This window comes from Micrasema longulum, unplaced genomic scaffold, assembly GCF_059751315.1.
Source record: "Micrasema longulum isolate JH-2025_06_02 unplaced genomic scaffold, ASM5975131v1 h1tg000278l, whole genome shotgun sequence".
NCBI classification, from domain to species: Eukaryota; Metazoa; Arthropoda; class Insecta; order Trichoptera; family Brachycentridae; genus Micrasema; species Micrasema longulum.
Window position 1 is genome coordinate 154,618 of NW_028277482.1, and position 13,999 is coordinate 168,616.

A 13,999-nucleotide genomic window follows, 5' to 3' on the forward strand; every position below is an offset into this window, starting at 1 on the left:
CAATCCATACAAAAAATAAAGATTGAAGTAGTCGGCTAACACCGTATAAAAGTAAATCACAGTTGTTAAAAAGACTGAATAAACAACAAAAATTATTTTTCTTTTTATATTCATGTGTTATTTCATTGCTATTTTAATATTTTTACAGGTGATAAGAAGTGACTTTATACAAAACGCTTTTTTTTTAGCCAGGCGCCGGCGCCATGGCGGAAAGGAAGTTTTGTTTCATTGAGGAACTTCAGCCCTACGGGAAATTGGATACAAAAAATGTTTTCTTACGCGGGGTAAAAATTAGAGCATAAAATTGGACGGCAAAGTTTCTTGAAAATGTACAGAAAAAATAATAAAAAATATTTTGATAAAAACGCACTACTTTAAATGACGTCACTGGTTCATGTGAATCGACCTATGATCTGAGAGCTATGGAAGATTTCCGGTCTGCTTGTCGCTTCTGGACCAATGGGAAGAACTGAATGAGAATAAGCGGAAATGAACCTCTGACGTTACACGCGGAGTTATTTCAGAAATACAAAACTTTGAAAAATCGTAGCGCCGATAATACGATATATAAAATTTAAAAAAAAAAAGTTTGACTTAGTTTAACAGTCTATTAACAAATAAAAAATTTAAAAAAAACCACTGAACTTCCTCATTGGTCTGGATATTGCGGTATATTTTTCATTACCTGCTACTACATTCCTATTTGCTGACAAGCCTCTGCATATAGATTTAACGGATTGTTCTTATAAAAAATACAATTAATTTAAAGAGGGATCTATCAAAAGTAAATCATTTTAGTCATGGACCTTATATAAAAAAAAATCTGTAGATATTAGTTAATTGTGGTAAGTAAAAAAAAACCTTTTAATTTTTATTGCATTGTTTTAACTATTAAAATCAAAATCAACCAAAAACAACATAAGTTTTTGGAAAAAAATAATACGTAATCTTTTCTTGAAAATCGTCAAGAAATTTTCATAAAAACACATTAACATATTACAACAGAGATGAAGAACATTTAAGAGAAGGTAATATAGAAGTCTAGGCATCTACAGGGCTTATGACCTCGCGTTGCCTAGTATGTAGGTGAAATAATTCAATTCTTTTTAATTAAAGGGTCTTTCATTAAGAGTGATTCAACTTAAAATTTTTAAAAAATACATAAATTATTCAGTGAGAAACAATTATTTTTTTTATTTGAAAGGTTACATTATGCCATTAAGTATGAAAAATAATATCGTTCATGTGAGCACCACGACTTCTCTGTACATACAGCATTCTGTCAACCCAATTTTCCATCACTTTTTCATTCAAATTTGGTCTTATTTCATCAATAACACGTTTCTCTGAATTCTGCAATTCTGTTTGTTTACATAACCGTTTTACCAAAAATGAGCTTCATCACTTAACATCAATGAACGGTAAAAATGGATCTACATTGATTTGTTCTAAAGCAAAATCAGCAAATAAATGACGTTGGTGGTGGTCTGCTGGCTTTAATTCTTGAACCAATTGAATTTTGTAAGGGTGTAAACTCAAATCTTTTCTTATAATTCTCCATGTTGTTGTTTGAGACAGATTTAATTCTTGAGGACGACGTTCAATTGATAATTTTGGATTATCTCTTACACTTGTTGCTACTGCATCAATATTCCCTTGTGTACGTGCATTTCTTTGTCGTACTGGTACTCTTGTATTGTGTAAAGAAAAATCCTTTTTCGAATTCGTTTTCAATACAACGAATAGTGGGTCGGTTAACTGAATAATGTCGTCCATGAATTATTTTTAAATTTCTTTCAGTATTCACATATGAACACTGATTTTGATAAAACAATTTAATAATTTCGAAACGATGTTGAAGCGTGTAGCTTTGTCTCACTGAGTTCCTCCAGGGTATGCTTGGTTACAGCAGTTTGAAGACTAAAAGGATTTAACAACGCACCTCTTTCGATTGTTGCGCGGTATTATTGACAACCCTGAAATTATGCGGAGCATTAGTTTTTAAATTCCGGATAATGACCTTAGGCAGCGTCAGCATAGACTGTTTCACATTCCAATATACAGGACCAATGGTTATGCCTGTTGGAAGGGCTATCTCTATGTTGAACAATATCACTTTGGACATTGACATTTTTCACGTCTCTGAGGGAGTTTTCCGTTACAAGATTCTCTTACTTTTTTAACATATTATTCTTTGGATATTATGTACATTAATTTGTTTTTCTTTATATATACCTAATTTAACCTAATTATTTTAATTATTTCTATATGTATGAATTAAGACATTCCATTTTGTAATGTACATATATATGAATAAATAAATAAAATTGAAATTGAAAAATCTTTTCATAATTAAATGGCATACTATCCTGAACACAAATGAAATAAGGAATGATAAAAAATAATATGTAGTGTTGCCATTATAGCCGTTTAAAATTGTACTACCTCTATTGGCAGACCCTTTGTAATATATTTAAAAAAAAAGTGAATTCTCATCAAAACTCCACATTTCATCGGACCGAATCCGGCCCGCGCGCCGAAAGTTACCCACATGTGGTCTAGAGGCAGTGATTGGCGATGATAATATAATACCTGTGCACAATAAACAGTTCGAGACAAGGCAAACTTAGGACGCGGAGAATTGTTCTGTATTACTCGGTCGTGGTCGTGTAACGGTACAATGATTCGTGGGTTGTAAAGATATAAATATACTTACGAAGCAAATTCATCATCGCGGATCGCGGATCGCGGTACACCACAAGTAAAAAAGACCACTGGATTCTCATTTTAAGCGGTGAATACGTTCCACGTAATACCACGTTAAAAAAGTTATTTTAAAAGGAATTTATTTATTTATTTCTCAGTTTTAAAATGTACAGGGATAATTTGTTTCAGGTCCCAACTAGCTAGAAAATTCCCGTGTTTAAGGACATTTCTGTTTCACGTGTTGTGGAATTTTTTATTTTTTTATTTATTTTCTTTAAGACAATTTATTGCACATTATTATTATTATGGATAACTTATATAGCGCCATTTTCGTAACAAATTACCTCAAGTGCGCACATAGTGATTTTATTAAATTTGTAATTTAATTAAAATAATTTATTTTGTTGTCACATGCTACAAATTTATTCAAATGATTTAGAGAACAAGTGGGTGTTAAGTTTTTTAAATATACATGTCTGTTTTTATGCTATGCATTCCAGATGAACTAGCTGACAGGCGTCTCACGCTTAGATCAGCTACGTCTACGGCGAGAGGAAAAGTTATTATACCTCTACGCAAACAGCGCACTAAATTTAGTGAACGCGCATTTGCGGTCGCAGGCCCTATGGCATAAAATGCTCTCCCAGCAGAGGTGCGAGGTTGTGAAAGTGAAGTGATTTTTCGGAAAAAACTTAAAACCTACTTGTTCTTAAATCATTTGAATAAATCCGTAGCATGTGACAACAAAATAAATTGTTTGAATTAAATTACAAATTGAAAAGCTTCAATTCAATTCATTTAACAATAGAATCACTATGTAAACCGCCCTTGAGGTATTTTATTACGAAAATGGCGCTATATAAGTTATCCATAATAATGATATAATAAATATTATATGTATATTTTTATATATGTGTGTAAAACATATAAAAGCCTACAAGGCGTTTAAATAAATAAATAAATAATATAGTGTCAACGGTATCCTATCAAAGAAAAATATTCCTTTAGAAATAATGTTCGAAATACTAGATTCCAAATAGAGAATCTTCAAATAATATTTGTATTCTGAAAGCTTTTTTTAGTACTAAAAAATCTGACGGGTTAAAGATGTACAACAAATTATTCTTTTTGTATGGAGGAATAAGCTGAGGTAATCGGCTAGTTTCATCGTTCACCGAGAACGGACTGGGCGCTGGGCGCACTTCATAGATATTTTTTGTCGGAAGATATAAATGGTGGTGGCGATTTGTAATAAATAACTTTTATTTTATTTATCCCATAAACATGATTCTTGTTCTTATTCTTAGTGATGGGGGTCAGTGCTATGCAAGCTCCTGACGTCACTGCAACCTGTGAAGATCTGTTGTGACGAGTCGCCGTGAATAGTTTTCACCCTCTAATCCCAGGTCTATAAAGAGCCTAGCTACTGCGTGGAAGAAAGGAGTTAGTTTCTATAAAAGATTATTATCAAAAGTTAAATATTATGATAAGCTGTGCATAATCGCTTATTTTGACGATTCACCCCTGCCTCTAGACGCCTAGACTTCTATATTCCCTTCTCTAAAATGTTCTCCATCTCTGTTGTAATATGTTAATAATTTAAATGACTTAAAAGTCAACACGCCCAAAACTAGACGTTTTTATTGTAAAACCTTACAAATTCATTAAAAGAAGTGTTCAATAAAAAATACGATAAAATAAATGATTAGTGGTTGTTTTATACGTTTAACTAGTAAGTAACAGTTCTTCAATGTACGCTATAGGACCTTTGACTTTTTAACTCTAAAGGAATTACAAAAATATAAATACGAAATATAATAGAACTACTAACTATAGTCAACAAATCACAAAAGCAATCAAATTTTTATTTTTTATCTATGACAATGCCAATACAACAGTTTGCTCACCACATACCGCACACCGCATCTGAGGACAAGTCTCTTTGGCAGTGCCCACAAACACGGAAAATTTGCTCGTTGTCAAACGAGAAAAGCTGCCCTAAGGAACTCTCTGAGACCTGGTAGCCTTTGTGCTGAAAGAAAGTAATCCAGAAGTACATAATATGTATGTACTTCATTGGATTTAAAAAAGAGGGAAGTGAATTCTCCACTGACTGGAATAAAATTGATTGGACATGATCAATTCGTAGAAATGATTACAAAACTTTAAAAAGCTTTGAAATCCTTTTTGGAAGCCGCCAGATCTGTATATCCGAGAGGACCTATAACAGGGCCACGGATAGTAGCGAAAAGCTCCATCCGGTAATCATAGAGAAGGGGAAAGGAACAAGACCACAGTATGTGTTAAGAAGATTGGTTAGGATATCCGCAGCAGCACGAAGGCGAGTCAACAATATTAAAAACAAATAATTTTTGATTAAATTTATCATGACCCGATAAAAACTGCGTAGTCCAGTGATCAAAGATAACCCAAGAAGATTCTAAGCGCTGACGGATTGAAAGAAAATAGATAGGTAACCCTCTCTGAAGGGGAAGATTCCCATCGCGATTGCTTAGCATCAAGAAGAGCATTTAAAGTCTTTTTTTTTTGTATATTCGATTGAGACATTCCTTCAGTTGGGAGTAGACGGACGCCGCCAATAACAGAGGAATGCCTTAAATACAACAACTAATTAAATTATCTGGCAATACAACAACTAATTAATTGAATGGACAACAATCCAGTGTCTAATTGTGCTGATTTTCCACCCGAATACAGCCGAACGTGAACCCGACACATTCCGCAGGTTTTGGCTGAGCCGAAGTTCCGCGTAACCGCGGCCGAGGCTAGATAAAACTAAAGCCGAATATTCGGTCGGTCACTAGTAGTTACTTTCCTCGGCTTTATTTTCTACCGGTCGTGATCAGACGTGATGCTATGCAGAACATACCGTCGTCTGTGATGAAAAAACGTTTTAATAATTTATTTATTTAAAATTTGCATTATACATTACAGCACACCTGCTAATTACAAAGTACATATGACATATGAGTAATAGACAATTTAAATGTAGAGACGTATAAACTAGCGGTGTTAAAAAAAAAAACAGTTATTTTATAACAGGTTTCCTTCTGAAACAGTTAAAAATTATTATGCTATCTTTAAACATTTATTATTATGAAATAGCCAAAACTGAATATATTTTCTCTACTAACTTTGTATACTGTGTGGAAATCTGTTATTAGTTCTGAGTTTATACACTATATCTGTTTGTTTACTAAAAATATGTATGTAGAACTGTTGATTTCCCAAATAAAATAAAATAAAATAAAATCTGTACCTTAGTGGGTAAAACACGAAAGTCCACGTTTTGCCGTTTTGATGTTCAAAATGCAGAAATTATCATAATAAGCTTTTTTATCCATGAATAACACACCAAAGTTTACTTTCATCTTATAAATGATTTTTTTATTGAAATAGAAATCAGAGTTCTTTGTTTTAGTGAAAAAATCATCAGTAGTCCTTCAGAAGACCCTATCGCCAGCCAGCACTCTCGCCTTCTCCCACGTCAATACAGCGCCCCTTAATTCCGCCGAATAAATTATAAATATCGTCATCTACGGCCTCCCAGGAAGTCGTGAGCCCGAAGGTTTAAAGGAGACTGTTATTCAGAAACCGTTTTACAAAACAGTTTAATTTGCAAAGCAATAACTGTTACTGCTATTCCTTTTAAATATCCAAAACGCCCGTCTCTAGCAAAAACACGTAGTCTTTAAAAACAATTAAAACCATAGACAACTAAATTACCATTACGCATCACAGTACAAAGTTGGAGAGGAAGAACCCAAAACTGGTTATGAGGAACTTCAGCCCTAAGGGAAATTTTTCTTTTGTGCGCAGTAAAAAATAGAGCATTAAATTATACTCAGAATCATCATAATTCAAATTTAATTAAGTTTTAATAAAAAGTAACTACTTTGATCGACGTCTCTAGTTCATATGAATCAACCAATGATAAGAGAGTTGTGGAAGATTTCCGGTGTATTTACCATCAATCGGCGGAACTAACGATTAAGAAGCGGAAGAGACCTTGAGACGTCACACGCGGATTAATTTTAGAAACACAAAACTTTAGAAAATTAAAGCGCTGATAATATCATCATATCCCTTTCCGCACACAGTGGTGCATAGGGCACTGCATTGGTACACCAATAGCAGCATATCTTGATCATTTTTGTTACATGAATTTTAAATGATTAGTCTTACAGTCTTGCCAGTCCAGGTACCAAGAAATATAAACAAATAAAAAATGAAAAAAAACACTAAACCTCATCAATGCTCATTATATCTTGTATGTGTCCAGACGGATAAGGAATACAGTTTATTGTAAGTAATAGATCAAAAATCCTGGACGAGTCTTGATGACTCGACGCTGCTCTCAGTTAAAGTTCTGAATAATAATATCGAGTGGGGATAAGTCCGCATTGTAGTGCAGTGGTTGGCGCAATCGCCTATCATCCTTGAGGTCCTAGGTTTGATTCCTAACAAGGTGGACATGAAATATTAGTTTTAAAGGTGATTTCTCTACTTCGATTTGATTGATCGATTTGGTGTTTATTTTGTAGAATTCCATATTTAAACTTATAATTTCAGAAAACAAACACTGATTTGAGTCTACTGAAGGCTTTATTTTATTGTTACAAATATAAAAACCAAAATTTCGTGAGAATTATTTTGCCTTGTTAGGGCATTTTCAAACGAATGTAAAGATTAGATGGATGGAATGTCTTTATATAGTTATATAATTCAAGGTATTTAGGTAAAAAATAATTTCATGAACTATAGCATGTACATTAATCATAATTGTGGGAAAAACCAATAGTTGAGGGCAAGGCCAAGTGTTTAATAGGTAATGTGGAATTTAGGTATTTATACTTGATTTTCGGAAAAATTTATGACAAAGTAAGTATTTATTGACATACATGTATGTATTGTGAGATAATTATGAGTGAAGCTTTATAGTTTTATATCTTTAGATAATTGTTGTGGAAATTATATCAATAATATTATAATAGAATACGCTTCTCCTATTTGGTCTCCATTCTACAGGACTCATATGGGCCATATCGAGTCTGTCCAACACCGTTTTCTAAGAAAAGTGGCATGGTTGCTCGGATTACAAAGGGGTAATTATTCCTATTTTGAAATAGAGCAATCTCTTATTCTGTCTTCATTGGAGAGACGTAGAACTGAGATGGACCTTATATGCATGTTCAAAATACTTAATGCTTTAAGTGATGTCCCATCTCTGTTGCAATCAATTTCTTTTCATGTTCCCAACCATGTCACCAGAAGTCAAAATCTGCTATTTATAAAATCTTCTCAGAGCAACTTTGATTTTTATGCCCTAATGTCCAGAATGTGTAGATTAGTCAATTCATCACACGACTTGGAATTTTTTGGGATAGATCTTCCGGCTTTTCGTAGATCTCTTCGCGACTAAACAGTGTGGGATGAAGTTGGATTGGCATGGTTTAGCTCAAAGTTTTAGGTCTTTCGTTTTTTTTAATATATTATTTACAATTATTGTTTTGCCCGTGTTTGTCTTTGCTAAATAGTTTTATGTTCTTTTGGTTCAGTTTCTTGCATTTATGTTTCTTCATGTAACTGTTGTAATTGGCTTAGGCCGTATATATAATAAATAAATAAATAGGTTGACGTCCTTTTTAATTTTAGTACACGATTGAAATATTATGAAGAAATTTATAAAAACATAAATGTATTTTTATACAATATTTATAGATTTAAGAATTCCTAAAAATATCAATGCAATTGTACAATCATTTATTCATTAATAACGCATCATGCAAGTGTGTACATATAAGGACATAGTGAAAAACAACAGTATATTTAAATATATTTAACAGTGGTGAAGATATTAGATTGGCTTGTTAGTTTATTATTTTAAAATTAGGGTTGTTTAGATATTTATGAATTTTCAATTGTTCGAGAATATTAAGTTTAAGCCCCTTGTTTTCAACACTTCGATTTGATGCAATCTCTGGTTCGCGCCATATTGCAGTAAAAAATTTGGTCAAAATGTGGACAAAATATACTGCACAAATAATGAATTCTTTAATTTCATTTTGCCTATTTCGACAAAAACGCAAAACATATTTAAACTTTTTTTTTTTTCAACATTTAACTTTTTGTGGTACAACTGGGCCTTAGAGAAACGTGTGCCAACAACATCAAAATCATCATCATTTCCTTTTCGCACCTAATGGTGCATAGGTCACTGCACTGTTACATGAAGGTAAGATTATCAGTCTTATGCTTCCAATGCCAGTCCGAGCCCGTATTACAATGGAAATGTAACATGTATCTTTAATTTTATTTCCGAAGTAAAATTAAGTTTTCCAAATGAGAACTAGAATACGGTTTTTTTTAATGATTATTTACACGTTACCGTCGAAGGGTACTTAAAATTTTTATACGAATATGCACATGATGTAGATAGCGTCTGTAATCGCGGCCCAGAACCCATGAAATATTTTAGTGTAAAAAAACATTTTTTTGATATATATTTTATGTCAACCATATCGGAAATCGAACTCGATACCCTTTACACCGGAAGAAAACATACCAACTATCAGACCACGAGGCAGACAAATATCTATGCATAAGTTTAATTTGAAACGTTAATGTGTATATGAATCAATTATGTTTTTATGCAGCTGCGTAATTTTAATGATTTTGTGATTCATTATTACTAGGAAATCCTTTTGTTACAAGGTGTTCTCAATAAGCGTACATAAATTAATTAAATTACATATTTTGAAGGAAGTATTTTATAACTTTAAATTAATGTATTCCATATCTTGCAATCTCTTATACTCATACGAAAAAAACATAAAATACAATCATTTCCCTGTCCGAACCCATTACAAGTTGAGCATTGGTTATCTTCATTCTAATATTATAAATGCGAAAGTGCGTTTTTATGTTTGTTTGTGTTTCCGTCACGTCGCAACGGAGCAACTGATTGACGTGATTTTTTGCATAGAAATTGCCAAAAAGATGAGAAATAAAATCCAAAAAAAAATTGCTTCCCGTGGAACATTGTTAGTGGAAAATGAATTCTTCTTTCACAACGCAACGGAGCGACCGATTGACGTGATTTTTTAGATGGGGATAGCTGAAGAGCTAACAAGTGTCAAAAGCAACTTTTAAAATTGAAAAAAATATCTCTCTCCCTCTGGAAACTTTTTAGTGGAAAATGAGTCAATATTGGAAAAAAATAACGATCCTACGTAGACAGAATAAATGACCGCAGTATTTTTTTGCAAAGCGATAGTCGGGGGGGCGGTCATCTAAACAGGGTACATTTTATCCCAAAAAGAACATTCTATTAGAATTTGTTTATTGTTCAGCGACAAAATAAGTAAATGAATTAATTTCTCCCTAACACCATATGAAAAAATCTGCAGGTAGTATGTATTTAAAGATAATAAGAAAAAAATATTTAAATAAAATTTACCGTTGAGGTAAAAACAATTCTAAAATTGAACACATTTTGAAAATGGTAATCGGGCAAACATGAGATGTTGATATGTTTCATTTATCATTGCCAACTTTTATTCTTACGGTTAAAACTAGTTGTTTATGTTTTTTTTACAACCATTCAAATAAATTAATTCATTACATTACATAAAATCAAATTAATTAACATTATTCGAATGCCTTGAAAGTCACTGATTTTTCCTTACTTATTTTCTAAAAACCGTTGTAGTTTTTCATACATATTAAATTATGTACCAAACAACTTCTATACAGCATTTTATTTCTATATTCAATTCATTATTCATATTATTTATAGAATGGTATTTTGACACTTTTTTATTTTACCTATTACAGCAGAAAACTTTTTAATTTTAATTTTATACCTGTCACGAAAAATCCTATGGGCATTTATAGAAAATAAATAAATATATTAATATTCTACATATATAAAAAGCAATGTTTGTATGTGTGTCCTCAATAGACTGAATAACTACTGGACCGATTTACGTGCGGTTTTCAGCGAAATATAGAACTTTGCCATGAACATATGTGTAATTTTAAAAATCTTAAATTTATTAAGTAGAAAACAAGTTGCTAGCGTTAATGTTTTTTCACCGTTCACCAGGGCTGCATTCACCAAGAATGCATATATGAAACAATAGGAAGGATGTAATTTTTTGTGAGCAAAAAAAGTTTGTTTTTGAATTTTTACAAACAACATTCACTTTTTATGTATCCCGATCAAATTCTTTTCATAAATTCCTTATAATTTCTACGTATATATTTTTTCTTAATAGATTTTCAGTAATAACAAAATAATATTAACAGACATTTAATCTCAAAGTAATAATGCGTAACCTAGAGAGACGCCCTATCACTATGTTTCATAGAACGCAAGCGATATTGGTCTGTTGGCTAGCAACCAATTGGTGGCCATTTTGTTTTATTTGACAACATAAACATAACGGTTCGATCGGATGCTTTTGTAGCTGTGCTTGGCTTTGTTTGTAAATAACTTGGATATTTACGTTATAATAAATAAAAATCGACTATGGTGAATTGCAAAATGTTTGGTTGCAGCAGTAGTAGCGTCAAAGGTGTTAAAGGAGTCAGTTTTCACAGGTAATTGATTCCGGATATTTTCCCATGATTTACATTGATTTTTGGCATTTATTGTCCCGACACGTGTATTATGTTGCTTAAAAACTTTCCTTATATCAACATATTTACTAAAGATAGGTACTAGTTTTTCTCAATTTAGGGGATAAATTTGTGAATTAAAGTATGTTTACTGTTGATAATGACAGTTGATTATAGGCAATATGTCAGGGCCGCACTAGGCATCCATATAAAGTTTGAGTTTTAATCGAGTAGAGGTCGATTAAAATTTTACTCGAAAATAGCAACGTTCACCATGAAAACGCATCTGAAATGACGTGTCCAAATTTCAGGACGCTACGATTTGCCGTTTCGGAGATGTGACGGACAAACAAACAAACTTAACACAGGACTTTGGTTCAATGGAGTTGGGTTAATGTATCAATAAATATATAATAAATATATTGTGAATAAAATGAATAAATAAATAAAAAAATAAACACAAATATGTATTTTCAGTTTTATAAAAAAAATATAGGCGAATTTCAAAAGAATAAATTGGAATAACCCTGCAATAATAAAAGGTACATATTTAAACGTATTTACAATGCAAATTAATATGCATTTGGCAATTCTCGACCCGAGTAAGGCCCATTGTTTTGCTGCGAAGTGGAGGTAACTTAATACCCAATAGTCATAGAATGGTTTTCCTACGTTTGGGCTCCTCTTTAGGTTACGCATTATTACTCTGAGCATTTAATACATTTTCGAAAATTGCATTCCTATAAGTAATTGCATCCCAGTTGGTAGAAGAGCAGAGTTGGACATTTGCAAAAATAATTATATATTTGAAAATGAATTATTTTATGTTTTGGAATTCAAACACAGAAAAATTACTTCGGTACCTACTTAAATTCAATATTTAAATATGAATTATCATTAGATTTGGAATTCATTTAATATATTATATTTACTCAATTATAGCAATAATAAAGCATTGCCGGGTTTAGCTCGCTGTACATACATCCCACACTAAGCATAAGAGTTTGCCTTTTTTTGGTTCAATATTTCGTTTTGCTTTAAAAATGTATTTTCTGTTATTTTATTATATTTGTTAAATTACAGAATGAAATATTTAAAAATATAAATACTTGTTAAAGAAAACAATATTTTTCACCACGGTGATATTTGTGTATAGTAAAAAAATACAGAACTTTGAAAAAAAAAAATCAAATTATCATTTTTATGAACGTATTCACAATAACAGAGAAAATAAAAAAATCAGGCTCCCATTTAGAAAAAAGGCAAAATCACAAAATTTCATTTCAGGATCTTGAAGAAACAGGATGCAATCACGTTTCATGTGTAATTAGCAAATTAATGTGTAACTAACAAATGCATTACTTAAAAATTTAATTATTTTTCCATCTGTCAGATTGTCAAAGAAACAAAATGAACATTTCGTTAGTGTTGCCAGGGTAGTAAAATAAATTTTTACCTTACTTTGCTCATCTAATGAGAGAACTAATAAATTGGATCTCGAATTAAAAAACTCTATCGTGGACATTTGACCGACATTATCTTTAAAACGTGAAATATTATTTGACATGATGTAAAAATATCCGTTTTATGTTAAATAATTTTTGTTTTATATTTTAAGTTTAAAGTTTATTAATTCAATTACTCTTAGTAAATGAGCCTTTACGTATCTATTATGTTGTGTCAATCAATATTTCGCGTGCACAAAAAATTTTAGAGAAATTAACAGATTGCTTTTTTTTACCTTACATTTGTGTTATAATTATATTTTTTCCCATCGTGCAACATTACGCGGTGGCATCACGAATGCGCGCGGTGAAAGTGAGGCATAATTATTGGACACAGTCCGATGTATTCAAATATGATTCTACGCTCCTTCTGGACTATTCTTAATTCTATGGAAAAAAACATTTACGAAGAAAAAAAAAACAAAATTCAAACTAAGGTTAAGAAATATGTGACAAACAACTTATAAATAAAACATTTTGTGTAAATTTTTATAATTAAAGCACACATACGAATATGTTTATGTGTGCCTTACTTCAAGATTCAAAATAAAAAAATAAATATTTTAATTGGGATAATCAATTGCGTAAGTATATTTCTGAAATTATAATCAGTCGCCTATCAAAATAAAAATACGAAAAATGTACTTCTGTATACATTTCCCGAGTACATTGGCCTGCATATAATTAATATTAACAGTTAAATCTGAGAGAACAACTCACCTTTAAAACGCCTTCGTATTTTGCTTGCATGCTTTTAGCATAATATCAGCGCACTTGGGACGAAATTTAAATAATACAAATTATAATTTAACACTCAATGGAACCGAAAATATGCGTTAGGAATAAGCCGTCATGCCACGATTTTCACTTTTAAACTATCACTTTTGCCTCGATGACAATACAAAATAAGCGACGAAGCCTGCTTCCGCTAGCAAGGAAGTAATTATTATCACAATGATGCATTAAATAAATGACATATCTGCTCGCGTATCAAATTTGCCGATCGTATTTACTCGAATAAATTATGGACAAACACATGACAGAAACAAAATGCCTACGACCATCTTCGCCCGACGTCAAATTTGTATTTGAATCCGATTTAAATGAGGCACACTCGTCACATTCTGTTGCCGCGCAAAATTCAT

General features: G+C 31.8%; 1 protein-coding gene across 1 annotated transcript in view; it reads right to left on the reverse strand.

Annotated features, from left to right (window-relative positions):
* The window catches only part of LOC148282919 (uncharacterized), a 104,017-nt gene extending 90,018 nt beyond the window's left edge, over nucleotides 1-13,999 (reverse strand). Inside the window, exon 1 of the mRNA XM_088224284.1 lies at nucleotides 13,575-13,999. Within this exon, the coding sequence (XP_088080410.1) occupies nucleotides 13,575-13,604 (30 nt within the window). The 5' untranslated portion in view covers nucleotides 13,605-13,999. The remainder of the gene's footprint in view (nucleotides 1-13,574) is intronic.